The sequence below is a fragment of the Trachurus trachurus genome, assembly GCF_905171665.1.
Source record: "Trachurus trachurus genome assembly, chromosome: 1".
In the NCBI taxonomy this organism is placed as follows: domain Eukaryota; kingdom Metazoa; phylum Chordata; class Actinopteri; order Carangiformes; family Carangidae; genus Trachurus; species Trachurus trachurus.
This window is the reverse complement of record NC_139891.1, coordinates 12196254-12223940: the sequence shown is the minus strand read 5'-3', so window position 1 is coordinate 12223940 and position 27687 is coordinate 12196254. Positions and strand designations below refer to the sequence as shown.

The window sequence follows — 27687 nt, the reverse complement described above, 5'->3', positions numbered from 1 at the left end:
GGTGTGTAGTCGCTGCAAAGCTTCCGCTCTCCCATCTATAGTTGTCATTCAAGTCACTGAGCGGGAGAAGGGGAAGCCTTGAATTAGAATAGACTAGAATTCTGCGTGTGTGATGTATCTTTGTTTCGCCATACTGGTCTGATGACCTTGTTTCTCGGCTCCACTTATGAATTTGAGTGATTTTTCTTCACCCCTCTCCTCTGTCCATCACCCAGGCTGTTAAGCCCTGTGAATTTGAATGCTGTGGAACCTCGCTGATATTTTCATCCTTGAGAAAGCTGTGCCCCTCCTCTCACACTCCCTGTCCGTCCTATTGGGTCCGGGTGAAATACTGTATCTCCTCCAGTAAATGAGAGGAAAAAGGCAGGGCCTCCTCTCCACACAGTCCCACCACTAGCCAACATGCTTGTTAGCATCGGCACCACGCTGTGCAGGACAGATAAAATAACACTTTGGGGTCTCGACACAGGTTCTGTCTTTGTAACCTGATCTGTTGGTGTGACAAACAGTAGATGACACAGCAGCTCATGCTTCAGCTATATTTATCCTAAACCTGATGCACCCATAGCCATAACAAAGCATTAATAGCCGGCGATGGTTTATTTTGTTTGGAAAAGAAGTTTATTGGCTGCAATTTTAGTCATTAAAGCTTCTCAGAGATATTTTAGATGAGGTTGTAAATCATGCATCACCTCTTGTAGCACTTGGATCTTGTCGTAATGGTTTGTGCACATTTCTACTGATGTGGGAGAAAGAATAATGCCACTGTTATTTTCACGAATTATCATCAAATTGTCAATGGCGAGAGCAAAGATAGTAATTTTATTTGTTCATTCATTTATTCATTTCATTCGCTGTTTCATTAGCATTAATGTAAGTTTTCTATTATCTCAGGCGCCAGAACAAATGGGAATGCCTGGCGCAGAGAGATCCCCTCTCCACAGGAAACTCTCTCTCTCCTACCAAGTTCTTTTTGAAAATTCAAAATGGCTGACATTTCTCCAAGCAGGGGGCTTGATTCCTTGCTCCCTGTTGATATCGCTGCCATACTGTCGATCCAGGAACAACAGGCATCCATTAGGATGACATCTGTCACTGTGCTAAGACTGGATTTAGCGAGCAGCAGCTGCAGCTTAACCCTTTTCATCTGCTAAGATGTAAAAAAAAAAAAAAAAAAAAAAAGAGAGAGAGAGATCCTCCTGGCGTTGTGTGATGTATCCAATTATCATAGAATATCTGCAGAAATGCGGCTCATCCAATAAACAAGCAAATGTCACAGGACTTAACCTGTGGTTATAACTTGATGAACTCCTTAATCATGACAGGAGGAGCCCAGCTCCTCAGCCAATACATGGAAAATAGTCTCTTCTGTTCTACCAAGAAGAAAAACAAATCAAAGTTACATTTCAGAAATATTCAGGGCTAATCACACTCTCTGATTTAGTAAGTAAGTAAGGCATAACTTTATTTTATTTATTCAATTCCTACTTCCCTTACAAAACAAATGCCAATAAAGATAATTACCCAGTAATTATAATGAACGATTGATGCAAATAATTAATTTATATATTTATATATATATATGATTTTATTATTAATTTATATGATTATTACCAAGCCTGTGAATGCAAAGTGTCTTCGGTCATAGGGCTGTGAATATTTTGTTTTGCTTTGTAATTGTATAATGTTTGACCAAGGCCAATGTTTCCTTCTATTTATTAAGATCTAAAAGAATATTTCAGATATTCTTACTTATCCTTCTTATTGCTGGTCTATTTGTTTATTTATTTGTTTATATAGAAGGGACAGTGCATATTAATGGACACTGAGTACTTACTGTAAATACACCGGACTTAGCACTGCTGCTAAATTTTATCCGTAAGCAAGTCAAGTTTATTTGTAAAGCCCTATACCTCAGTAGACCTTACAGCAATGGTTCTCTATCAAGGAAAACTAAAACAACTATCTAAAATTAAAACAAAATGTCAAAATACCGTAGGGCGTAGGATAAAAAAAATAAGACAGACTGTAGATAGGGTCCACTCTCTATTTATTTCTCTATTTCACTTCATATGTGGCAGTACAGTGCATGATACATAAACATGAACATACTGTAGGACATATGAACTTCTCCACTTTAAATGTTGCTGAAACTGAACTTGTGGTTGTTAAATGAGGCTGTCACACACCAGAAGTCTGTCATGAACACACAATACACAAGATTTTTTCGAGGCTGTGCAACAGCCGGAAAAAACAAAATCTTCTGAGTGACCACCTGTTGTTTTCATTTAAAGTTGTCTCAGGAAGATGTATGACTCGAAATCCTTTTAGGAGCACTGTGTCTGTTCGGCAATTTAATGCTTTCTTTGATTATTACAAGTGTCTTTCAACAACACTCTCCAATTAAATTCTCAATTTAAGTCAGTGACTGTTTTTAAATGTAGCTGGACATAATAAGCTCCTCATGACTAATTATAAAAAGTTGAGGTCATGCTTTCTTCCATTCTCTTTCATCAGGTACGTATATACATAATTGATTCTATACTCATCAGTTACTACACCACCAAATGATGAATTACATGTTGTTGCACACATGGTTTACACATTAGAGTCCATGCGTAGAGTTCAAACAAAATCTCACTGGTATACAAACCGGACTTGGCTGTATCAACACCTCTTAATCTTGTAAAGACAAAAAAGCCAGTGTAGGTCAATTTCGGCTTTAGATGGCTGCACTGTGATTTAAAATCAGGGGTGAAAGTAGTTTTAAATTCTTGCCGGTACTATTACCAAAAGTTATTTTTCTCTGCATTATTGTTATTATTACTGATTTTAATTGGGACATTTTGCAACAAACGTTAAACGTGGTACACGTTTCGAAGGCTGGGTTGTCTATGGTCAGGGGTAGACAATAAAGGAAATTTTGAAGATCGCTGGCCCCACCATTCTAACCACTGGCCCAGGACAATGTCAGGTAGCCTATTGATCCCCATAATAAATAAAAAAGAACATATCATAGCCTGCAAACAGCCTGCGGTCTCGCCATCGAGGCTGGAGCTTTCTTATATATCGACACCAATACTAGTAAATTTCCACGATTCTCGATACTTATACAATACCACGATTTAATTAGAAGAAAAAAACATGTGCTTCTAAATTGGCTACTTGATTCAATAAATAAATAGCCTAACAGTTTCTCATCAAACTTGTATTTAAGCTCTAGCCTACTGTGGTTTAACAATGAAGTAAAAACAGAGTTAAAGTGGTAAATGCCCAAACACAAACGGAAAGTCATGTAATTACTTTTATCTTCCAGTAGTTCAATGATACAACTGTTGCTGTCACTCATTCACTTTAGGCTGTTTCCACAGACTGGTGCAAAACTGACTTATTGTTTCATTTTTCAGCTCCGTTTTGTTTTGACACACGTTTGTTTTTCTCTGCTTCAAACCATCATGGATGTAGCCTACTATGGTCTAAACGCGCACCACCGCTGTGGCGCACACCGAGCAGCTGGAGCCGCGTTCACATAAACAGACCGCGAGCTCGACATAGCCGCACCGAGACCCAGCGCGTGCTCTGGCCCGCGTGTAACGTCCGCGTCGGTCCCGACAGGACTCGCCACGACACGCTGAGGGCAAAGTTTCACGGTACCGGAAAAAAAAAGGTTCAGTCTTCAGCAGCAGTGAGCGAGCGGCGCGCGTTCCGCGGTGCACAGCTGCACACTGCAGCTGCTGCAGGTGGTGCTGCTGACGTCCCAGGGCACAGCGCTGCTGCACACAGAAAGTAGATAATGTCTCTGTCTTTGATCGGGTCGGGATCTCGTAACACTGTGTTATAATAATAACCGAGACAATTTCACAGAAATCATTTCAAACCACAGAGAATTCATGTGAAATTAGATTTATTATTTTTTTTACCTTTTATTTTATTTATTTATTTTTTATCTCTCTCATGATCTTCCTGGTACTGCGTACCGCCTCTGAATCTTTTAGTGGTACGCAGTACCGGACCGTACCGGCTTACTTTCACCCCTGTTTAAAATACAAATTAACTTTTGGAAAGAGTAATCAATCTCTCCTTTGACTGTAATCAATGTTACAGTTAGCACCTTGGCTCGGAAGTTGGGCAGCAGACAAGATTTCGAAGACATAATGACTGCAGCCGCGTGTCCTCTGTGATTACAGTCAATAAGGTTTAGTGGTTCAGGTTGTGTCCACATCATTAGTCCAGAGGATGAGGTTATTTCCCTTGGAAGATATTTGAAGAGCCGGAGCCCTCCTCAGAGGACACACACCTATACTTACAGCTCCAGTGTGGTAGTCAGAGGTCAAAGGTTGAACCCACCAATGTCGATGAGGTCAGGAAATGTTGCTCCTTTGGAAGTCATTATGGCAGGCAGTGCAATTGCTCAGAATGAAAGAGAGTTGTGAAAGGGGCTGGACTGATTAAGATTTCAGTGTGGATTGTTTGTCCAGGCTGCCACATGCTGAGTGTGATGTATTGACACATGGAAGTAAAAACATACCAATTAACATGAGTGCACTTCCCCCACCTGCTACACCTTAAAGCAGAAGTAAGCGATATATTTGTGTTAATATAAGTCTTAAATAGTTATATCTTCCGACAGCAATCACTTACATAGAGTGTTTGGACCGAAACACGGGTCTGTCAGTCACTCTGCTCTGCTCTGAGCCGAGGAGAAAACTTTTCTCGTATCCTACAGTTTTTATCCAATGAGGAGAGAGAATGGCATGCAGGGCTGTGTGTGCAGCCAAGGGATGCGCGTGAATGTGGTGACGTAGGGACGAGGACTGTTATGGTGCGTTCAAGGCAGCCCGTATACTCGTGTTTTTCCGACCTGTGAAGTCGTACCAGTTCGATCTGGTACGAGTTCACGGGTCGGAAGTTACGAGTGGCCGTTATAGTGACTTTCACAGGTAAAACAGGTCGGAAAAACACGAGTGGGTTACCTGGAACGCTACAAAGTCGTAAGTTGTGACTTGAAGCTGTAATTTACGGTTTCAAAAGCCTGCCTGGAACGCAGCATTAGCCAAAACGACCGGATCGCTTACTTCTGCTTTAACAGACACGCACGCACGCACGCACGCACGCACGCACACACACACACTCACACACACACACACACACAAAGCTGCATACTAAAGGGACTGACAAATAAGCCTGTGATTATCCTGCTGACTACATCACTGTGTCACAATCTGTAATGCGTGTAATCCAACTACTGATCTAACGATGCATTGACTACAAATAACTATGTAAGGATAATGAATAAATTATGTTATACATACAGTACTTGATGAAGAGAGTATGCATTGTTACCTTTCACAAAATTACTGGTGTGGTTGAGAAAACAGTGGTACAAAAAAAAAGAAACACATTAGTCCTGTATATGTATGTACTATAGATCTATAGGTCTATAACATTAGATTAGTAATTTCCACTATTTCCTGATTTTGTGAAGTATGAAACAGTAAATGTGCATGATTCTTCTTTGACAAATGACCCGATCAGATCATCAAGATGATTTACACAATGACAATTATCTGTCAGATTCTCTAATTGATTAGTTGACTAATCATTTCAATCCTTAATTACTGTAACCCTATTTTACTTACATATAATTGGTTAGGGTTAGGGTTAAAAGCAAAATAAGCTTTCATTGTCATGATTCCTTGCCTAACGTGAACTTGAATGTTACAGTAGTCATCAAACAGTCAGGAATACTCTGGCTTTAAATCAGACTTACAGAACATTTACAAGCCACAGCCCTTCAAACGAAAATAGACTGGCATGTTGTAGAAATATTTTGACCAAACACAGCAACAAAACTGAGGCAATAGGTTTCACACTGGGATCTTATATCCCAGTAATACTTGTAAGGGGTAATTCCACTGAGCTCACACTGGACGAGCGGCAGGACATGCCCTGGTCAGGACACTTGTGGGTCTGTCTGGAAAATTTTGGCAACTGAGCCACCAAACGTTTACCTACATTAGAAGAAGAGAGCTGCACAGTCTGACTGATACTGAACTTGACATTCTGAGCGACAGAACTACAGGAAAATGCAGAAACAAGAAATGGTAAATGGACTTGCTCTGCTCAAATTGCTTTTCCAGTCTCTGGGACCACTCAAAGCGCATTCACCCTTTTACACGCACACATTTATGCATTACTGTTCGTAGATAGCTTTGTGGAAGCTAATCATTCACACATCGGATGACAGGGCAAGTGTGCGTTCAGTAACTTGCCAAAGGACACTTCAACATGTGGACTGGAGCTGGGATAAGAGACAGGATTCAAACCACTGACCTTCCGGTTAATGGATGACCTGCTTTACTTTATCAGTGCCTGACTGAATGAATGGATGGTTATTATGGACACCTGTGAGCATCCAAATACTGCTGTTCTTCTGTATCTTTCATAAACTTGACTCATCCAAAACTTGATGGCTCCAACTTGTAATTTTCTGTTTACATAATGTAAAGCTGCACCCCTCATGTTGCCATATCTAACTGGATATAATGGTGTGCAAATAGTACCCTAACCTGTGAGTGGTGTTTAAAGCCAATATAAAAATATTATTAATATTACAGTAAAAGACAGAATGTAGAAAAACAAAACAAAAACAAATAATCATCCAAGATAATACAGTGCTGAATGGATGAGGCAAAGTGAATTAATATGGACTATTTGTTTCATTGAAGATTTGAAAGAGAGGCTGTGGACTACATTGGATTCTAGTGGGTGGGTCTCGTTGAGTCCTTAACTGGAAACAGCACTGCTATCTACACATGCTATCTTGCAGTGTGTGCAGGTTTGCAGTTATTTCTCAAGTTCTACTTTTGTTGCTGTGAGGACATTTTGACTTTCACCAGCGCCTGAGGGGGGAAGTGGGTCACAATTCTCATAAAGAGACTCAAAGTGGGACAAGGCTTAAAAAAAGATAAACAGACGTACCAACGTGATTTATTGTAGGGGAATTATAAAGAATATATTAGTGCACCTTTTGCTATTTCATATAATCCCAACAACATTTTCTGTCTCTTCTTCCACCAGTTATTTCATTAAAAAGAATATTGCAAGAATATTTCCTTATAGTTTTACTATGGCAGCATAAAGAATACAATTTCAGGTTTCAAACAGGTGATGTGGTTTTATAGACAATTTCTGTCTCTCAAATAGTGAAATCTTGAACAAGTGGATATTACAATACGTTATATATTATTATCAGTGTGTGTGGGTAGAATCAAAGGATGAGGGCTTGACTGCAAACTTTGTGCTCTGTTGTGACCATCACAAGTAAATCACTGTTTTACAGCGGGATGGAGCAGGTCCAAGCATTTTTAAATCCATTTAAGTGTCTTTAATGGCATTGGATTTAAAGTACCCTTACTTCATATCTGATTTGTATTTTCATTTCAAGTTCCTTATTACAGCGGAATAACACTAGTGCACTAGCCCATTGCTTTCTTATAGCCACTCATGTTTATACTTTGCCCCACTTGCAGTGAACATTGTGAACTTGACACAGCCTAACACTTATGAAAGCTCATGTTTCCTTTCTGAGAAAGATATTGTTCCTTCTGCTAGTCCTTTGGGTTGACTTAGGGCTTTTCCACACAGATTCTTGCCTACAACAAAATAAACAGTATATTGCAGCAGGACAAAGATTATGTCTGGGTGGATGGAGAGAGGTGGGGGACATGAATACTGATATCCCCTTATAAAGTCACTTGAGAGTGAGCAGAAATGTTATTTAAAAAAACAAAGATTTTACCCTGATACTGCAGAGATAAGACACTAAGAGAAACAGTCGCGATCCCTCTAAACTTAATCTGGACTGTAATGCACAGTGATAAGTGGGTATCCTGACAGGAATCACCAAATGAGGAATAACTAAAAGCAATATTGTTTCATTGGGAGAACTCCTCTGACAGCTGGAGCCACGCCGATGCTCTTTATAAACACATCCAATTTCTCCTTATAAATAGTTTACAGAGACAAGGCGGAGAGTGTAAACACAGCCACTGTAGATGGAGAGAAAGTAGAAGCATGAAAAGTTATTCTCACAATGCATTCGGAAAGTTTGCATGCAAATGTGCATGAGTGAAAACTGTTTTTGAGCGGCAACTTGTTATAGCACGTTACACATCTCCACCCACTGGCAGTGTAACCGGATAAGCAGACAGCCTGACATCTTGACTCACTGGTCACATTTATAGCATCCAACTGCCCCATCTGCCCCACCCCGCCCACCCCACTCCCCCAACCCCACAGCAAAACAGTCACCGACACATGCAGCAGCCTCCGTGCCCATTGCCCACCATGGCAGACAGACAGTTTGGTAATCAACTTTCCTGATCTACCTCAACAGATGTCAGTCTAAACTTGCAGCCCCATCAGTTGTGCAGCAACTCACAGTGAGTAGGCAGAGGGGGACTTGTAACTAGGACAGGAGCAGTCTGGCCCCTTTCCCTTCGAACCAGAGGCACAGATTTGAAACAGGGGGAGAGAAGGCACTAGTCTTAGGCAGAGAGAGAACATAAGGCGAGACGTTCTGGGAAGCCTGCTGCAGTCACTTGAGGACAGAAGCCCCTGGGACACAGACCAGTGTGCCCACTTTGCAGAGCATCAAATTATATTCATATACTTTATTACTATCATATCAAGAGAAGAATATTCACTGAACAAGAAGTCTCACCTCCTGGAAACATGCACAAGCGAACAAAGATAAAGATTGCCATCTTCGTGCTGCTGGTGGGTATGGCTTGCATGTTCACAGCGGTGGTAACGGACCACTGGGCAGTGCTCAGCCCGGAGGTGAAAGAAGCAAACACGACCTGCGAGGCGGCCCACTTTGGCCTGTGGAGGCTGTGCAAGAAGCACATTTACATTAGCTCGGAAAACTTCAAGGTGGATCATGGCTGCGGACCCATCAGCCTGCCCGGAGGTAAGAGTAAAATCTGAGCAAACGTCTTCTGTAACTGGCATGTGAAATTAGATTAAAACTGAAAAACCATGTATCACTTCTGGTCTCGGCAATAAAAGGTGTGTTTGGAGACTGTATGAATGTTGTTTGTCAGGGGCTGTGAAGTGCCTCTCTGCAGTCCAGCACTGTGCTCATGAGGTATGAAGCTACTAAGAATAGAGGTCCTTATGCAGCATATGACATTATAAAGAAAAGACAGATCCTGTTTAGTAAGTTACATGCTTGTGACTGTTCATGATACAATAAAGGCTCTGCCTGTGGTTACATAATTGTTTTTAAGGTAAATTATACCATCTGAGGTCTGTTGGAATTGACTCCAGAAATACAATTTAAGAAATGTCAATGGTTGTAAATGTTTTCTAAGGAAATCATCGATGATGGTGAAATACTGTGGTGTAGCAAATGTGATAATTGCACTTTGAGAGGAATCCTTAGGCAGCAGTTAGCCATAAAGACTTAGCCAGACCACCTATATATTTGACACCAACGAGAGATACCCAAGCGTGTGGTATGGAGGCTGCAGACTTCTAGTAACCAAACATTAGACACCACAACAGCTGATTCTACCGGTGGCTCCTCCTTTCTGGGCGAGAATGTGTTTATTAGTAAAAGCAGCTGGCCCATGATGTTCCACAAACACTGCAAAAAAACAAAACAAAACAAAACAAAAACATCTCCAGTGAACAGAGGTTTAGGTGGCAATTAGTGATAGGAAGAGAACATTTACAAAAGTAGTGTACTTAGGTACATTTTTGAGTTGCTTTACTTGCATAGGTCATTTGCTAGCGCACGTTTTGCAGATGCATAGGGGAGAGTGGGGTAAGATGAGCCAGTGGGTAAGTTGACCCACCCCTTGTTTCTAGGAAACTATAGGAAAAAGTTAGCATGTGACCAAATATTTGGGAGGCAGGCATCATTTCATGGAGTCTGTGAAGATTAGAACCACGTGAGTAAAGTGGTTTAACATTTATGACCATAAAATCATTTTTCACCCTCGAGAGTGAAGTTTCATGAGAATTGTGTTTAGACCAAAAGAGATAATTGCAAATTTGTTTTATACATGGGTTGTGGTATCTATGAGCTACAACAAGAGGTAGTAAACCTAGCATGAAACTGCACCATTTTAGCTGTGGGAGTAATAAACCCAAGCTAAGGTAGCTGTGGGGTAAGTTGATCCATTTGGCCAGGGGTAAGTTGAGCCACCTATCCTATACACTTAATGAATGTATTTTGGCTGTATATGTCCAAATGATTAAATCAAGATTCTGTATGTTTGTGATTACAGTAAGTATGTTCCTATAAACAGGAAAAGTTGTTTATAGTGAGGCCAAACTTTACTTTCAAAGAAAAATATCTGGGATTCTTCCCAAGATGCGATGTAATTGCAAAACTCCCCAAATCTCAGTGAGTTGGTGGCTCAGCAGGAAGTCCCTGCAGTTTGTGTTCACCTGTAACCTGGACAGATGAAATATTAAGTAAAGGGGGAGGTAGGAGATGGATGGAAGGAAAGAAGGGGTGGTTGATCAATTTACCCCACTCCTATGGTCAACTTACCCCAGTTGAGTCACAAGACCACTTTTTTTGAACATGCTATATTTTAAAAACAGTTATATTTACACTCATTCTGTTAATTTGTAGGGATGCAAAACATCCTGAAATACTGTATATGCAGATGTATTAGTTAGCAACAAAACTATAATTGTCTTGATGTAGTGATCCTGAATACAAAAAGTGGCTCAACTTACCCCACTCTCCCCTACTTGTTTTAACCGAACATACATTCACAGTCTTGAGGCATTAGTTGGGATGGGAATGGGCAAAATTAGATTTTCTACAATAATTTTTACATGACATGCAATGCAGGGCTCTGTAAAGGGCAACTCTCCTGCTGATAGTAGCAATTTAAAAGTATAATTTGTTTATTTTATAATGGACTGTGTTCACAGTGAATGATGTGGATACATGTGCCACCACAGCCCTGAATGATGCTGACATAATGTAGTATGTCTATCATGTGTATCCTGATATCCCAACAAGGGCTTTGTATGATAACAGATGCTCTTACAGCTACTTGGAAAAGCACCAGACTGTGATTGAATAAAATGCGAGTTAACAGTGTTGAGCTTTTGCTGTCTAGTAATGACTCACATCTCATTGTCTAGTGCTGAGGGTCACTCATCAATATAATGATTGCCAAGACCTAATGGCATGATGACTGTTATCTTGAGAGGTGGATATTTAACTATTGATTATTGTCAGATTTTGTTGGTCATAATTTGGAAATGTGGCTGAAATTTCCACTCAGATTTGTCCTGCTCCCAGAGCTGAGAGACACTCCCAGAATGTGTCTTCACTGATGGCAGCTGTTTAACTTTTGGGAATCCCAGACACTGTCTGCCCTGCAGGGCTGTTCCAGGAGCAGATGAAATGCCTGAGGGTGGTTCATTTGTTCAGGCATGTGCTGAATACACTAAAACAGCTCTGCCCACACCAGACATGCAGGGAATTCTTCAAACTGTGGCAAGTGGCATGCGTCTCTAATTATAGAGCATTCATATGAGATGATATGAAATTATATGATATGCAATTATACAATATTACTCTGTTTTTACTAGTCACTGCCACTGGCCAATATCAAAAGGTTTTTATATCTGCTGCATTATGTGAGTTGTGATGACCACCCCTGTAGCCTTTATTTGAGAACTTAGTAAATCTAACAGAGATTCCCAGGAGTCTCTCCAGGCCCAAAGGCTGTATTTGGAGAGGAACGTTATTGTTTATCATAGCCACACATTTTCAGAGAGGTGTCAACCTCTGATCCAAAGCAGGACTTACAACAGTGTGTGGGGAGGGGCTGTTTGCCATGGCACTCTCATCTGGAAAATATGGGCTGCGTTTGTGTTTAAATCGAGTGCTGACAAAGTGCAGATGGTGAGATGATCGCTAAGGAAACCTCATGTGTGTGCAGACTGACATATCATGTTCTATCAGCTCTCAGAGAGGAGGTTTCATCCAAGACCAAGTTTAGCTGAGGACTATTTTCTTTCACTTTTAGTGGCTATGCTCTAGTCTGTTGTCCTGCTTTCTTTTCATATTGGGATTGCTTTTGATATTCTGAGCTGGAGGGAGCTGTAAGTATAAGCAACATTAGATATTCTGTTAACCAGAGAAGTTACAAAGCTCTTCCATGTTGCTGCCCCCATGTGTTTCATTTTCAAAGGCACTGCAAACACTTTGAATTTTGTGCTTTAATGATTGAATATTGTGCAAACTGCTCAGCAAGCAGTCAGCGTTATAAAAATAGGCCATGTAAATACTCAGCTGTCTTGGGTGGAAGCCGCGAGGGTCAAGTGTTCTCGTCAAGTCCAGCGTTCCTCTGAGTGACGGGACCACCTGGAAGCGTTAGGCATAGCTCTTTGGCCTGCTGTCTCACCCACCAAATTGTTCCCACGAGACCGTCCTACAGCTTCCTGTCTCCACACAGCTCACATAGCCACTGAAATTACTTTAGGCTCTTAGGGTGTGGGATGCATGGTCCCAAAAAGCAAGTGGAACCACTGGCATTTTGCCTTCATAAGCACTCAAGTGACATGGCAACCCAGTCATAGGTGTCATACGGAGACGTTTATGTCGACATGTGATAAATCCAAAACTTCATTTTACTTCTTTATAGTTTGTGCTTCAAACTCACAAAACCTGATTGGAACCAGATTTAAAATGTAAATGTAAAAACAAGTCATCCACACAGCAATATAACTCAACAATATAATTCCACTTGTCTTCACATGTCAAAGTTGACTGACCTGAAAACGACTGGGAAAACAACAATTACATTGTACCAACAAAACATTAAAACAGCTCCAGAGGTCAGGGCCGAACATACGCTGTGGACAAAACAAATTGGCACATCAAAGCTATAAAAGGTGCTGCCATGGCATGTGCAGAGATGCTGTTAATCCAGTGTCCTCACCTGATATGTGGAGGGATGACAGAGTGCCCTATTAGGAACATGAGATGCTTTGCAGAGCTTGACAAAAAGCCTTGTAAGAGGAGGACCAGCAACAAGTAGTTTCTACAGTGATGAATGTATGTGTGTGTGTGTGTGTGTGTGTGTGAGAGAGAGAGAGAGAGAGAGAGAGAGAGAGAGAGAGAGAGAGAGAGAGAGAGAGAGAGAGAGAGAGAGAGAGAGAGAGAGAGTGCTCTCCTATGGCAGCACGCTCCACAGATGAATACAGATTAATAATTAATAGTACAGTTTTGTGTGTATTTTTATGCAGTTTGTACTCTAAAGACAACAAAAAGGTTTAATTAGGCAACACACAGTTACATGGGAGAATAAAGCTACCTAACGCAGATAATGAGCTCAACACACACACACACTCCAAGTTCTAATAAGTGCAGAGTGACTCTGCTTAGATAAGAAACCAGATGTGCATTTAGTGAATGAAGAACAAGACAAGAGTCCACATTGACTAAAACTCAAACCCAATCCAGGGATTAAGTAGAGGAGGGAAATGATTAGCATTCCTTTAAAAACATCAGTATTCACAGTTTTTGGAAATGTTGTGATATTTACCCCAAAATCGTATATTGCTATAATGTTTGGGTAAGTTCCAAGATTTTTACCATTTTTATTTCCTTTTGAACATAAGATGATTTCACTCAGAAGTCCAAATAGTTGAAGAACCTCAATCCCACTCAGTGTGCTTCCTACCATAGTGCTTCCTACAGTGAAAAAAAAATGCTGGTGCTTGTTGCTTAGTAACAACCTCTGTTTCTTTTTTCTTTTAATTCACCACTCCCTGTCCTCATTCATAAAAAAAAAAACATATTTTGAGCTTGTAATTTCAAAGGATTTTTTAAAACGAATATTGCTAAATTGACTTGACTTACAAAACAATATAAAGCAGAGATAATATGTGTGGTTATTACATCTAATTTCTCTGTGCTGCTTCCTTTTAGGGACCTTTCAACATCCCTCTTTGCTTATTTTCATGGTTCCCAGGGAACACAGGAAAATGATGTCCCCCCCCCCCCCAGCATGGGTGGTTGACTGCTAACTGTGATATGATACCATGCAGTATGACATATTTCCACATGAAAGCATTTCATTGATGTCCCATGGTGAGACTATATGGAAAACGGGATTAGAAACTTGCATGTGAGTGGAGACTTTATAGCATAACCAAGATCATTGACATGCACCAGACTTTCCACGGGATTAAGTGACATAGTGGTCTGGTGTTACATGCGTAAACATTCGCACTATCGCTCTGTAAATAAGATCATCCAAACCCACCGCATCTTATCTCTTTTTAATGTCAGGACATTCTTCTGCTTTTAGAAGTACATGATACATTAACTTCACCAGCTTTTAACCCCTGTATATATTATTAAAACTTAATGGTACACATGTGATATGAGATGAGTCAGATGTAATCAATATTTGACATGTAACTATGTCTATTTCTACACTGGATTCATGGACGTTTTTAGAGTTGGCATGGCATCAAAGAGTATTTATTCAATCCAAACCAACCCCTGATCACACAAGGCAGTCTGGCTCTATTTACACAAATCCCTAAGGTTTAACACCTCGTCTGCTTGAGAAGAATTGAATTTGATGTCTGCTGTAACCATTTTTACTTTTATGACAGTCAAACCACAAAGAGCAGACTACGACTCATCACGCAACCGGTTTAGCGGTAAATATATCCCAGAGGTGTTAATCTCTGATATGCTCTTGGAAAAACAATGTGAGGTGAATGTGAGACAGTGCGAATTGCCCAATTGAAGTATCTATTCACATGCAAAACACAGTGGGTGGGGTACAGCCATTGGTGGAGTAAAGTTTGTGACGACAGGTGTGATGTTCACAGGTTGAGTATAGACAGACAACTTCCTCAACTACAAAAGCAAACAAAAGATGGTAGTTATACTTGACAAGGTGAAACGATGTTTTTTTTTTTTTATATAAAAGTAACTAAAAAATACGATAACATGCAGGGCATTTGGTGACCAACCAACAGAGAATTATTACAAAACTTCACAGTGGGCTACCCCTCAGCTCTTCATGGCATTTTTTATTGCCTTTTAGCTCTTTTTCTTTCTTTCTTTTTTGATATATGGGTCACAGATTTACTGTTTTGATCAGCCAATCCTGCTCACAACAAAACGGCTATTTTCAGAATTAAAAAACAAAACAAAAAACACTAGCTGGTCAAAGTAGTGAAGCATTTAGCAGTTGTGAAGTCAAAATCTGTGTTTGACAAAGGTCTAAGGACCAAAATGTTGTTTCTTTGTTATAAAGTTTTTTTGCAAGTCGAAGGACAGTGTGCTGGCAAATTTTTCTTTTTTTTCTTCTTTACGTATGAAGCCAGAAATATCTCTCAGAAGTTGGTAAAGGGAAAAAAATCTGAAGAAAAGAAAGTGTGAGCAGGTGACTTATGCTAAACAGATGAATACAAACATGACTCCAGGTGAATGATAATGTTGCTCTGTCTCTCCTGGGTGTGCAAATAGGCTGCTGTTTGTTAACTCAGTAGCCATAACAATTTTACAATGTGCAGACCAAACATGGCTCAATAAACTCAATTAATGCAGATTTGACTTTGAACTAAGTCCTGTCTTCTTTCTTTCCACAGATGAAAACTGCACTTACTTTGGGCACTTCACTCCTGGGCAGGATACTGAGATATTTGAATATAAAACACAAAAAGGTAGGTAATACACACTGGTGCCCACTTTATTCTCGCCTTGTCTGAAAGTGAGAAATGGAAAGACTAATCTGTGAATTCACATGTTCTTTGGAGCATCCCAATCTGTGTAAAGTTCAACATCAAACCAGCTGCACCACAGTTTCCCACCTGACCTTACCTGCTGCTGCTGCTGCTGCTGCTGCTGCTCTGCTCTGCTCTCTGTGGGCTCAGATTTTCATTTATGTCGACTTCTAAACACACAACGCAGGCAGCACTGTCACAGCAGGCGTATTTGACCGTCTGTCAAAGACAAAACCTGTCATCCCACATCGAACTAACCCAACCCTCTGTGCAGCTGTGGCTATAAAGTCAATGTGCTTCAACAGGTTAGAATTTGCAGCATATGTCCCACATCATCTCACTGCCAAAAGCAGACAGCATACACGAAACACATTAACACTGCATTGCATGTGATATTTCTTTATTTGTTTTGTTGGGACTGCAACAGCAGCGCCAGCCCTACAATCAGGACTATCCTGACTGAGTGATTGATAGATCATATTTCCATAACTGACCAGCCAAATCAGCCGAGATTTGACATTCAATATGTATTTGGCACAGACTGGCTCTGATAGTGAGGTGTTTACAGACTTCAATGTTGCCAATTTAGCGCTTTGTATCTAGATTTAGATTTTAGACTTCTTTTGAACAAGACTAGATCTAAACTGAGTAGTGTGACCCGATCATGTATGGATGCCAACTGAGGCTATAACTCTTGTTACTGTGCTTACAGAGCCATTTGGGTTTCCCAGTCACGTGAATGAGAACTTACAACCAACCAATACACTGAGCCTTGCCCTTACGACAACAATTAAATACATGCATCACGGTTACTAAAAGAGGCAAAGGAATAACCAAAACCTAGAGTAATTGACAGATCGGAATATCCCATGAACAACAGAAACACCAGCATCTGGAAATGAGACAGTTGGCTTACAGCAGCACAGTGATAAAAGAAAAGAACAGTCTCTCACTGAAATGCTAAAGGCCTTTTAATTTCAACCAATTACAGGAAATGTTGAGTCTCTGAAATGCAGTAACTTAAACACGTAAAACAGGAATGATACATGTGCAGGTACTAAAAAACTCCCATCTCTAATTCTATACATGAAACAAAGTGAGTTAGATGTAGAGTAGAGACATGACTCAAATAAAACTCTGCTAAGTTCTGAAATCAAGGTAAATGAAAGCTTAACTCTCTGGCTGATCATTTTACATTTACTTACAGCTGAAATCACAGCTTAGTATTTATCTTAAATGTATAGTATGTGTTTGTTGATTTTGTTTGTTGATGTGGCAGTTATAAAATCAGAATTTGACCTTTGCGGATCCAGCCACATACACACAAGTTGTGACTTAGTCTTGTTTTTGAAGATTTATGCATTTTGAATGATTCTGTTAATGTGTTTCCTTCCCAGTGATAATCTGCTGGGGATTGTTTATCACTCTCATACCATGCGTTAGGAACAGTCTGAGAGATGTTGTGTACATGCAATACAATAAATATTTCCTACTCCTGTTCCCTTGTTTCCTTACACTCGTTCCCTCTCCTCAGTGACCCTGTTTTACTGCTATGGCCTCTCTGGGCACAGCCAACACACGTTGTATGACAGCCCTCCCATGTAATGTGGGTTAGAGGGCTGAGCACATGTGGAGCACTGTCACACTCAATTACTGGGGTGTGAGTCTGAATAGACTTATACATGAAGTCGAACACACCCCCACACCCTAAACTCTGACATGTTAATGCATTCATCGGTATCCCATCCTCCAACACACATATGCATGCATGCAGGCACACACACACATGCAGCATCCTAGTGCTGATGGCTAGCCCTTGAGGGGCACACTGCAAGTTTGCTGGAATGATTGCAGCACTAGGCCTAAGTTCCCTGTTGTGTTATTCACTCTTGACTGAGCCATTTGGCCATACCATAATGGTACATATGGTTGAATGAACATAGTAGATGGATGTCACCACAGGCAGATCCATCCATACAGCAAGACTCTGGCCTGCCATAGGGAGTTTGCCAGTGAAAAATAAATGAAGTATAATGAGAATGGTGCTATAGTTTAGAATAGTTGAGGACACTTTATGAATGGATCTGGGCCTTTTGAGGAGCTTCATACATTTTACTAACCCACATAAACAATGCACAACGATTATAAGATGTTATCATGTTACATCTCCTTCCACGGGGCACACAAAGCATGAATGAATCAAAATGTCCTTTCTTCTCCGCAGCAGTGCATGGAGATAGACAGAGATAGATAAGATTCGCATGTGCCCATTCTAGAAATCAGAGGAAAATAAAGCAAATTTTAACAATTCTGGATCTTTATGTTTTTAATCAAATCTATATTTAAAAAACCCAACAATATGTGCACATAAACATGCTGTACTATATATATGCATGAATATAAAATACATAGACATCAAATCATTATAACACTATGACTTAAAAATCTTCTCTGTGGTTGGCTTTTTTCACACCTACATTTCAGTATGTATAGTTCTAAGGTGCTAACGTGACTGAAACAGGCATCTTGTGAATGTTTACCTCATTTTAGCGTGGAGAAACTTTGTTGTTTCAGACTGAGCTAACCAATGAACTGCACAGACATGCAGTATCTCAGAGAACACAGAGCGTTCAGGGTGCGGCCCGTCCTCCCCTGCCAGCAGAAGATGAAGGCTCTCTCCCCCAAAGGAGCGCCTCTCCCCTGGGCATGGTTCACAGGCAAACAGGAGGCAGATCAAAGGCCTCACATCCTTATCCACCCCTCTGCTCAGAAAAAAAACAAGCCAGCTGCTGTTGCTGCTACACAGAGACACTATCAGTCAGCACAGGGACCGAAGCATAAAGTATATTTTTCTAATGTTCTGGTTATGCTTATTCTTCTGTGTCACACTGGGTGATGTGTCCATTGTTTCCATTCTTCACTACAAACCACATTTCTTCACATGTTCTCTTCTGCTGCTGTACAATAAAAAAAATGCCATTATTTCACCAAATATGTATTAGTCCGCTGCTGAAAATAGTTCCCAAGAATGAATTGATTGAAATAATTACCATGGTAAGATAGGTTTGGGTCAGGATCTAGGATCTAATAAAAATAATAACAATAATGATAATAATAAAAATGATAATAGAATAAAGCAGCCATATCCCATAAGTCTAACTCGATATTGTACTGTTTTCTACAATTGTAAGAAATTCTCCATGTGCAAAACCAGCTGATTTGAAATTGGATTATTTTACTTTGGCTAAATGAAACACACAGTGTTTCAATCAACAAGTAAATGCCTAAATGCTACATGCTGTCATTTCTGGACTACTGTTATTACTCACTTCAAAGCAGAGAAGCACATCCTCAATAATTCATTGCTGCTTGTTAAAGTGGTGTCTTCTTATTGATTGTAGAAACTGTGAGACTGTGCCTTTCTAACCACAAGCTGGCTTCTTTGTATCTGTGAATCACAGACTCATATGAAATGGTAAATTGTTGTAGATGTTATTCTTTTTACATCATAATAATGATGACAACTGCCAATGCTCTGTTGTCTCTTTCATTCCAGAGTACAACATTTCTGCTGCAGCCATCTCCATCTTCAGTCTTGGCTTCATTCTACTGGGCTCTCTGTGTTTACTGGGATCATGTACTGGTAAAGGCAAAGGAAGAGACTACCTCCTCAAACCTGCTGGCATGTTCTTTGCATTTGCAGGTGAGTTCAGTTAATAAGCAACAAAACTACAGTAGCAAACTACCACAGAGTGTGTCACAGTAACCTCTCTCTTTCCCAGGCCTCTGTTCCTTCATCTCACTAGAGGTGATGCGTCAGTCGGTCAAACGGATGATCGAGAGCACCGACACCATCTGGATGGTGTACTACTACTCCTGGTCTTTCGCCTGCGCCTGCACCGGCTTCGTCCTCCTCTTTCTCTGCGGCATCGCCCTCCTGCTTCTGTCCATGCCCCAGATGCCCAGGAATCCGTGGGAGACTTGCATGGACGCCGAGCCGGAGCAAGCAGAGTGATGGCTGCACAGACAGACGAGGGCAGGATGAGAGTGACTGTGTCTTTTGTTTTGATAACAGGTGTTAGATTCATTTCAAGAACAGCAGCTGGCCTTGAAGGGGTCAGGCCATGACGACAGAGACTGGCTCTGGTGTGGATGGACTGCAGTGATCATGGGAAATTCACCTCCCTACAATTACAAAGCAAACTGAATGTGGGCCTTTTGTTGGAGTTTTGAATGTTTGCCTTATCCTGTATGTCCTGTAAGTCCTCGCCACCACCTCCATGGGGTTGGTTCATATCAGAGGCCAGAGCTCAGATCTGACCCGTGGCCTAAAACCCCCCCCCATCATATTTCTCAACAAGAGCGGATCTGGGCCAAATATTTGCAAATATCTGAAAGTATGGTTATATGCCTCCCTTTGCAACTCATCCTTTATTACCTGCCTTATAGTAATATAGCAAAAGTCACTGTTATGCATCCTTTATCTTCTTTGGTCCCACTTTTGCCATTGTCACGCACACTGTAGTTCAAAGGATGACAATAACATTTTGGGAATATAGTAGATACAGTTATGGCCAGACAACATGATAACTTGATTTTATGTACTGCTTTCTGTATGATATCTTGTACATATCTAATATTCAGCTGTTGGTTTTTGTATGGACAAGGAATCACTCACTTACAATAAGTAGAACAAGTCATGATCTGTATATCAAGTTGTATGTTTTAACATTTATAAAGAACCTTTAAAGATGAAGACGGTCCTGTTGATAAGAACTTTTGGGTAAAGAAATTATTTTAGAGCAGAGCAGGAGCACAGAGCAGGTTTGTGTGTGTGTGTGTGTGTGGCAAGCTGAATGCTAAACACCCACATAGCCACAGCACAGCACTGATCATGCTGGAAGAGGTTCAGTTCTAGCAGGTGCACATACAAGGCCTTTCACTTTTTGTTGACGGCTCCAAAGCCGTGCTCAGACAAAAAAATCTCTGTTCATTTCCCAGTGTGTCACAAGTCGTTATTGTACCATACTGTCAAGGTGTGAAAGAAATCCATATAGAGAACATAAAATCCACATGTTTCATGTCTTATGTGTGGGCAGATACAAATGTGTAAGTGCCAAAAAAAGAGGGTAGAAGAAATAGAAAAAAATGCAGCCTTGCTTACAGTGGACTGCCAGTCAAAGCTGGTCCACTAACACATGACAGGAAATATGACACACCTCTATTTTTAGCAATGCAACTGTGGTGCAGTTTTGTAAACCACTGCTGCACATCAAGTGCATTATTTCTAAATTATCTGGAATAATGATAATAATGACATTTTGACTTGATGCTGCTCAGTTACAGCAAACTCAAGTATTTGGGATGAGCTCTAACAACAATGAGAAAAGTGAGCAGATGTGGACCAGTGCTGGAAGTGTCAGAATTTCAAAGCAGCAATAGCAGTAAACTCTTATGAGGCCTCCTCAGCAATCACATGAAGCATGGATAAGAGGATAGGGCTGAGTCATTCAGGTGACGAAGCAGGAAGCTAAGATAATTATCTATAGTGATCAGAAAAAATTATAGCATTAAATGTTTAGAATTGCCAGTTTCCCTGTGGGGATTACTGAGTTACTTTTTTGGCCATGTATATATATATGTAAGTAGATAAATTGACCTCCCTCTGCAGAACCAGGTGTGATGCCAAAACAGTTCACACACTGCTCACTTATGCAGCTGTTCAAACTTTAAATTAATTACTTTTGTCTTTATTTTATCTACAGTATTTTTTTTTTTTTTTTTTTTAGAAATATGTCAAAAGCTGAAACATGAAAAGAAACAGGAATAGAAGAAGCTGTGACAAATGTTGACATGTGCTTTCTGTATTCTTTCTGAATTTCTTATGTTAGACTTTACCATTGAACACAGCATGCAAACAAACCAGTTGTGGAATTCAGTGATTGTGTGTGGGTGTGTTGATTATAAGTTAAAACTTTGTAATGATCAACTTGATTAAAACTTGCTTTAGACAACATCTGTCCTTTGACATCACTTTACGTTTCCTTTGCTTTCATGTAAAGCAACAATTCAGAAGGGTGAAGGAGAGGCCGCTGCTGATGATGTTAGGAGTTTTTCCATTTAGTGGTGGAGAGCTGTATTTTATTTAATATGATGTGTAATTATTGCTTTAAAGACTTTAAAACTGATGAAAAATGAACATATGCTGAAAGAAAATGGTATTGGCATAAAGCCTGCATTTTCCTAAATGCCATGTATTTCCATGCAGAGAATGATGAAGGGGAAAAAGGACATAGAATTCAAGGAGTTTCAATAAAAACACTTTAATAGAGAAACAAATAAAAAAGAAAATAAACCTTTGAAACACAGTCTAAATCCTTTATTATAACCACCACCAATTGAAATGAGTAAAGAGTAAAACAGATCTATTCATTATTTTGTACCCACGAGGGAGGAACCAATGGGACGAGGAGGCTGGGAGAACAGGTGTGCCATTGATTCACTGCAGCGAGGGAAGAACAGAGGAGAGCAAACAGATAACAGGAAGAGATGTGGCGTTTATAGAAGGCTGAACACAGTGCTCTCTACTGGCTGGGCAAAAGGTTGCTCCCTTTCCATGTGCCACACACACTCACGCACACACACACGCGCACACACACACACGTCGGTGCCGCTCTGTTTTCTTAAGACGGTAACACAGAAAATATCAATTTGAGATGGTGAAGTATGGAGCAATATTGGTAGGTGCTGACATTTTAAACTCAACTTCATTTGAAGAGTCAGTACTCTTCATTTTCAGGCAAAGATCATGTCAAACTCTTTTTTTGAACATAAAGATGTTTGAAAGGACAAAAAAAATAAAAAAAAATAAAATGAAGCATTAAAAACAAATCAGCCTTAAGAGAAAAATTGCAAAATAAAATCCCTTTAAAATGTCTTTGGCTCAATCTCTTCTACTTCAAAAATAAATAAAAGTGTAGCTGAAGAAGCAGTGAAATATTAGTATTGCACAACTTCAGAGATTAGCCAATGACTGCCTTGTGGAAAAGAGATTCCTCCAAACAAACGTGTCTGAAAGCTTCGTCAATTCACCACACACCAGGGAGCAACCTCAGCTTTAGCCCTGCTAAGTAACTGCAAAAAAAAAGAAAGAAAGAAAAGAAAAAAGAAATACATGACCATTACATATTTGATTGACATGTTAGTAAATTATTATAATAATAGTTTTGTTGATAATGTCACAAGTTATTGTACACATCAAATAATATACCAAAATTTGACTCTGTAGGTTGAACAAAAGCTTTTTTTTTTTTTCTTCTTTTCTTTTTTTCATCCACAAATCAATACAAACTGATAAAAACAGGGATAAAAACCAGCCAGGTCATCTCAACATGCATGAAAAGAAAAACAGTCTTCACATTAACAAACAAAAAAAAGCAAAAAAAAAGCAAAAAAAAAAAAAAAAGAGGAAAAAAAATTCCATGTTGATTGTTACACAGCTGTAAAGTGGTGAGAAAAACAGAACAGGACAAATCCAGCAACATATACTTAAAAATATGTATTGTACAGTGAAAGAATTCATCATCTTTTAACAGTTGCAACATAAAGTCTCCTCTTTGTCAAATCAGTCAGACACCGTCTTTAAAAAAGAAAGAAAAAAAAACAGATTTTTTTTTTAAAAGTTACAACGACATGTTGCAACTACCAGCTGGGTTGTTGTTGTCCATTTCTAGAATTATTATTTTTTGTGAATTTGCATAATTAAAAAGGGCATACCTCTTCTTTGAACAGCTTCTACAAAATTGAGGCGCTCCCAAAGTTCTTGTTTGTAAATACCTAGAAAATGCATATTTACAAGTATGTGTTGTTCTCTGCTAAGTCAAAAAATCTGGACCTTTGAAATTACAATGTCACAACTTAAAAATAAACCATAGCCTGTGTGAAGCTCTCTGCTGACTGTTCAGAAACACATCTAAATAGTTAGCTGTGGGGTATTAGCTTTCTGAGGAACGTGACATTTCAAGAGATTTAATGGTGACTAACTGCCAGTGGGATGAGCTCATTACAATTAGATCAATCTGCAGATAGGGCAGTGACGTTTTAACAGTTAATGAATTACACATAATAACAACAACAAGCACTGGATGACAGTCTCCAGTATTGCTTTTATCATAAAAGGTAAAACATTGGCAGCTATATCGTAACGGCATCTTTTCTTTAAAAAATATTCCACTATTGTGGGACTCAAATCATCGGGGCTTCAGGATGTCAGCAGTGAAATTCATGTGCGTGAAGCTGTGTGGCCTCGCGTTGCCAACCGATAACAAGCAGCTGTCTGACTGGATTTAAAAGGTGAATGTTCCTGTGTTGGGTTCATTGAGCGTTTTGGGACGTAATAGAAAAATGCATGTGGCTGGAGCAGACGAAAGGCATGGTCAGCACTTTTTTTTTCCCACTGTCACTGCATCAATCAGATCATCCTAAAAAAAAAAAAAAAGTGGAGTGTTTGTTTCTTTGTCTTAACAAACAGGAACAACTTCCACAACATTACTGTTTCATTCTTAAATATGCACAAGACATACCAAGTCAGACCTTTCTGAACAACTTATTGTGGTGTGGTTTTTGGTTAAATCTCAAGCAGGGTGTTTAATGCCCTGTTAACTGGACACTGTGATTAAGAAGTGTGAGATGCTTTTGGCTCTGAATTCTATGGGGAATTGACTGTCTGTTTTGAGGAACTACGAGCAAATATGAGCTCAGGAAAGAGTTGAGTGGTTATTTCTCGCTGTAAGTTCATTTGAGTGAGAGATTCAGAGTCATACAGAGAAAATGGAAGAGGATCTTTGGACAATCCACCTTCCAGCAGTAGTAAGTGGTGATCTGTTAAAGAAAGTTACACTAGAGCTACAGCAATTCCAATAAGATAAAAAGGCCAGAAGCTTTTCACACACACACACACACAATGCTCTTTATATGTTTTCCAAGATTTAACCAAAAAGACTAAACTTCTCTGTGTTCAAAAAGGTCTGACAGGCGGCTTTAATCACACCCTCAGTTTCAACTTACCCATCATGACATGCCACTCTGACCTCACCACTCTCTTCACTTTCAAAAACCCTCAAGAGTACTGAAACTTTTCAACAAACAAACAGAAAAATATCCAGTCCATTAGAGACTAAACCAACAGAAAAAACAAAACAAAAAACATTTTGTATCCCCAGCAGTTATTGAAACAATTTCCCTGGTGAAGGTTTTGTTGAGAAGTAACTCTGTCACAATGTAATGACTGTCTCAAAGAAGAAATAAAATGAAACAGACAAAAAAAAAAGAAAAAAAAAGGAAGAGATAAAATGAAAATGAAATAAAATGACCAAGCACCTGCCACAGGCGAAGCAGTTTGGGATAATCTTATCACACAAAGCAATGTCTGGTGTTGTCTGATCCTTAAAGCAAAAACAAGGGAGGAATGACATGGTCTGTTGCTAGTTTCACACCGGCTCTATTGTTGCTGATGAGGCAATGGTGAAAAATAAAATATGCTATCAATATTTTGTATTGTTGTTTTCCAGTAAATAATCACATTAACTACTAAATCACTGAAGGTGATTCCCAGGTAAAGATGTCTAAGAATTAAGGATCAGAAGCCAATGAACAAAAAAAATAATTCATAATTCAAATGCTAGCATGATACAGGAATTTAAGGACATGTCTGTGGCATACAATTCAGTCTTTTATTTTCTTTATATGTACAGATTAGAGGAAAATTATCTACTTCTATACATTGTTCCATGTAGTTTCTGTGTCAGTTGACCACTTAGCTTTTGTCCATTACCACAACTACAGTAGTCTGAAAATCAAGACATAACGTCCACTCAAAACTGAGGAATACAAAATGAGAAACATACTTATTTAGCAACCAACAAAACCAACTTCAGCAAGGAAAAATAAACAGGAAGCTAAGTGGTCAACCAAGTCTCGCCTTTTTTATTAATTTTTTATAACTTTTTTTTAGCATTACGTACATATACAAGTGTAGATAATATAAGTATATATTCATATATACATAATGAGTATGTATATATACCAGTAATGCATTCATTATATATACTTATTTTCTTCACAGATATGTGAAACAGGAGAAAAGATGACTTACAAATAAAAAGTTAAAATGAAACAAAATGCATAAAACAAACCTACTGATAGAAACAATTTATAAATGCACTTTGCACTATTTTTTTTTGTTTTTAGAGATAGTTTTTCTTTTTTTGTTTAGTTTTTTTTTCTTTTTTCTTTTTTTTAATCTTATCACTTATTAATAATGTGGGAGAGGTGACACTCATTTAAAGTAGGAATAGTACCCATTGCTACCATTTGAACTTCCTATTCTCAGCTCTTGAAGGAGGGAGAGAGGGTCGCTGTTCTTTTTGACCTGTTCAGGGCGAACAGCTCGGGGCTTGGGTGGAGCACGGAGGGCGCTCGCATATGACATGGTGGGTGGCTTATTTAAATTCGGAGCCCCCTGGTTGGGCTCTGTGGGAGCCTGCGGCGGCGGTGGTGGCGGCGGCTGCTGCTGCTGCTGCTGCTGTTGTTGTTGTTGCTGCTGCTGTTGCTGCTGCTGCTGCTGCTGCTGCTGCTTGTTATTGGGCATGAGAGGAGGAAACTGTCCAAGGTGCTGAAGGGAGTTGAGGGAGTGTGGGTGTGTCTGCTGTGCTGCTGTGGCCTCAGCCTTCACCTGCTCCTCTGTCTGACGAAGGGCTTTGGAAGCTAAATCGAAATCATGAGAGGTAAATGAGACTTAGATCGAACATTTGGTAAAACAACAAACTATGATGTAATACACAACATGATTCATAGTTATGACTTGGAACAACAAAGCCTGGCGAGATGCTCCCGCCAGCAGCATATTTGGTGATACCTACCCAGAATTTCCCGGTGTTGGGCTAGTGTGCCGGCTCCGTTACATGGAATGTTCTGGAACGGACCGGGACCCCCACCGTTACTGGGCCAAGGGTCGTGTGAGGGATAAACGTAGTGGGCGTGTGGGTGTTGTTGATGATGCTGTATGTGCCGATGGGGGTGGTCCTGGGGGTCTGATGGACAGGGCTGGGGCTGCTGGGAAAGGGCGTTGTGGGCGTTGGCTGGAGACGGTTCATCTGGGTAGCTGGAGGAGATGCGGCGCTGATAGAGAGGCCGACCGGGACCCCGGGGTTCATACTGTGTATACAGTAAAGAAGATAAGACGGATGTTAGTCTGACTGGGCGGCATTCATTATGAGCTTCAGAAAAAGTAAAAGAAAAACACCTCTTTACAAATGTTCGTCAATAACTATTTTATACTTTTAAGAAAATGCATCTTCACTGTGGAAAAAAAAACATCTTTGTGCTTATTATGATGACAGCTCCTGGCCAGCCAGTGCCTGTGTGTGTGTGTTTGTCTTAGGTGTCAGAGGAGGCAGAGGAGAGGAGTCTCTCTCTCTCGGCCCTGCCCCCAATCCCTTTCTGTTGTGTTCAGCCTTTGGTGTTATTCTGCAGCATGCAACACCTTTCACTACACTGTTCACACACAACCACTTTCAAATCAGACTTGTAATCAATAGAAAAAAAACTAAGCATAGCAAATAATCTGTTTATCTTCCAAAGTTCTATTTAGTAAGCAAAACCATGAGTGTATCCCATCTTCTTTTTCTACAGCATTTGAGCTACACAACTTAATGTTCTTTCTGCATCTCTTCTCAAATTTGTGTGATTTAAGCCCCTAATTATCCACATTTGCCTGTTAGCATGGATCATTAGAAGACTTTGAAAGCTCTGCTTCATGCAAAATTTACAAAAATATTAGAATAAAGCCTGACTGGACTAAAAACATTATAATACTCAACATCAGGAAAGTATTCC

The 27687-nt window shown here is 39.9% G+C and overlaps 2 protein-coding genes across 3 annotated transcripts in view; one reads left to right on the top strand and one right to left on the bottom strand.

The window, feature by feature from the left end:
- The first annotated feature begins 8301 nt into the window (after nt 1-8301).
- On the top strand, nt 8302-20126 carry LOC310989628 (voltage-dependent calcium channel gamma-1 subunit-like). Its single transcript, XM_083976741.1, has 4 exons — nt 8302-8974; nt 15658-15732; nt 19349-19495; nt 19575-20126. The coding sequence occupies exons 1-4, from the start codon at nt 8737-8739 to the stop codon at nt 19805-19807; spliced, it is 693 nt and encodes a 230-aa protein (XP_083832867.1). The 5' UTR covers nt 8302-8736; the 3' UTR covers nt 19808-20126.
- A 1431-nt stretch (nt 20127-21557) lies between these two features.
- helz (helicase with zinc finger) overlaps nt 21558-27687 on the bottom strand; it is a 58415-nt gene continuing 52285 nt past the window's right edge. Inside the window, exons 32-34 of one of the 2 annotated variants that reach the window (XR_014595551.1) lie at nt 26712-27006; nt 24859-26556; nt 21558-24272 (exon numbers count right to left, since the gene is read on the bottom strand). Coding sequence is in view for 1 of the 2 variants with exons in the window: in XM_083976724.1 (XP_083832850.1) it covers nt 26129-26556; nt 26712-27006 (723 nt within the window). In the remaining variant the exon portion in view is untranslated. Of the gene's footprint in view, nt 26557-26711; nt 27007-27687 lie in introns of both variants that reach the window. The other variant, XM_083976724.1, reaches the window with a different exon arrangement.

Coding starts and splice junctions, on each gene's coding strand:
- LOC310989628 (XM_083976741.1), top strand. CDS start 8,737: ATGCACAAGCGAACAAAGATAAAGATTGCCATCTTCGTGCTGCTGGTG. Junction 8,975..15,657: donor ACCCATCAGCCTGCCCGGAG/GTAAGAGTAAAA, acceptor TTCTTTCCACAG/ATGAAAACTGCACTTACTTT. Junction 19,496..19,574: donor CATGTTCTTTGCATTTGCAG/GTGAGTTCAGTT, acceptor TCTCTTTCCCAG/GCCTCTGTTCCTTCATCTCA.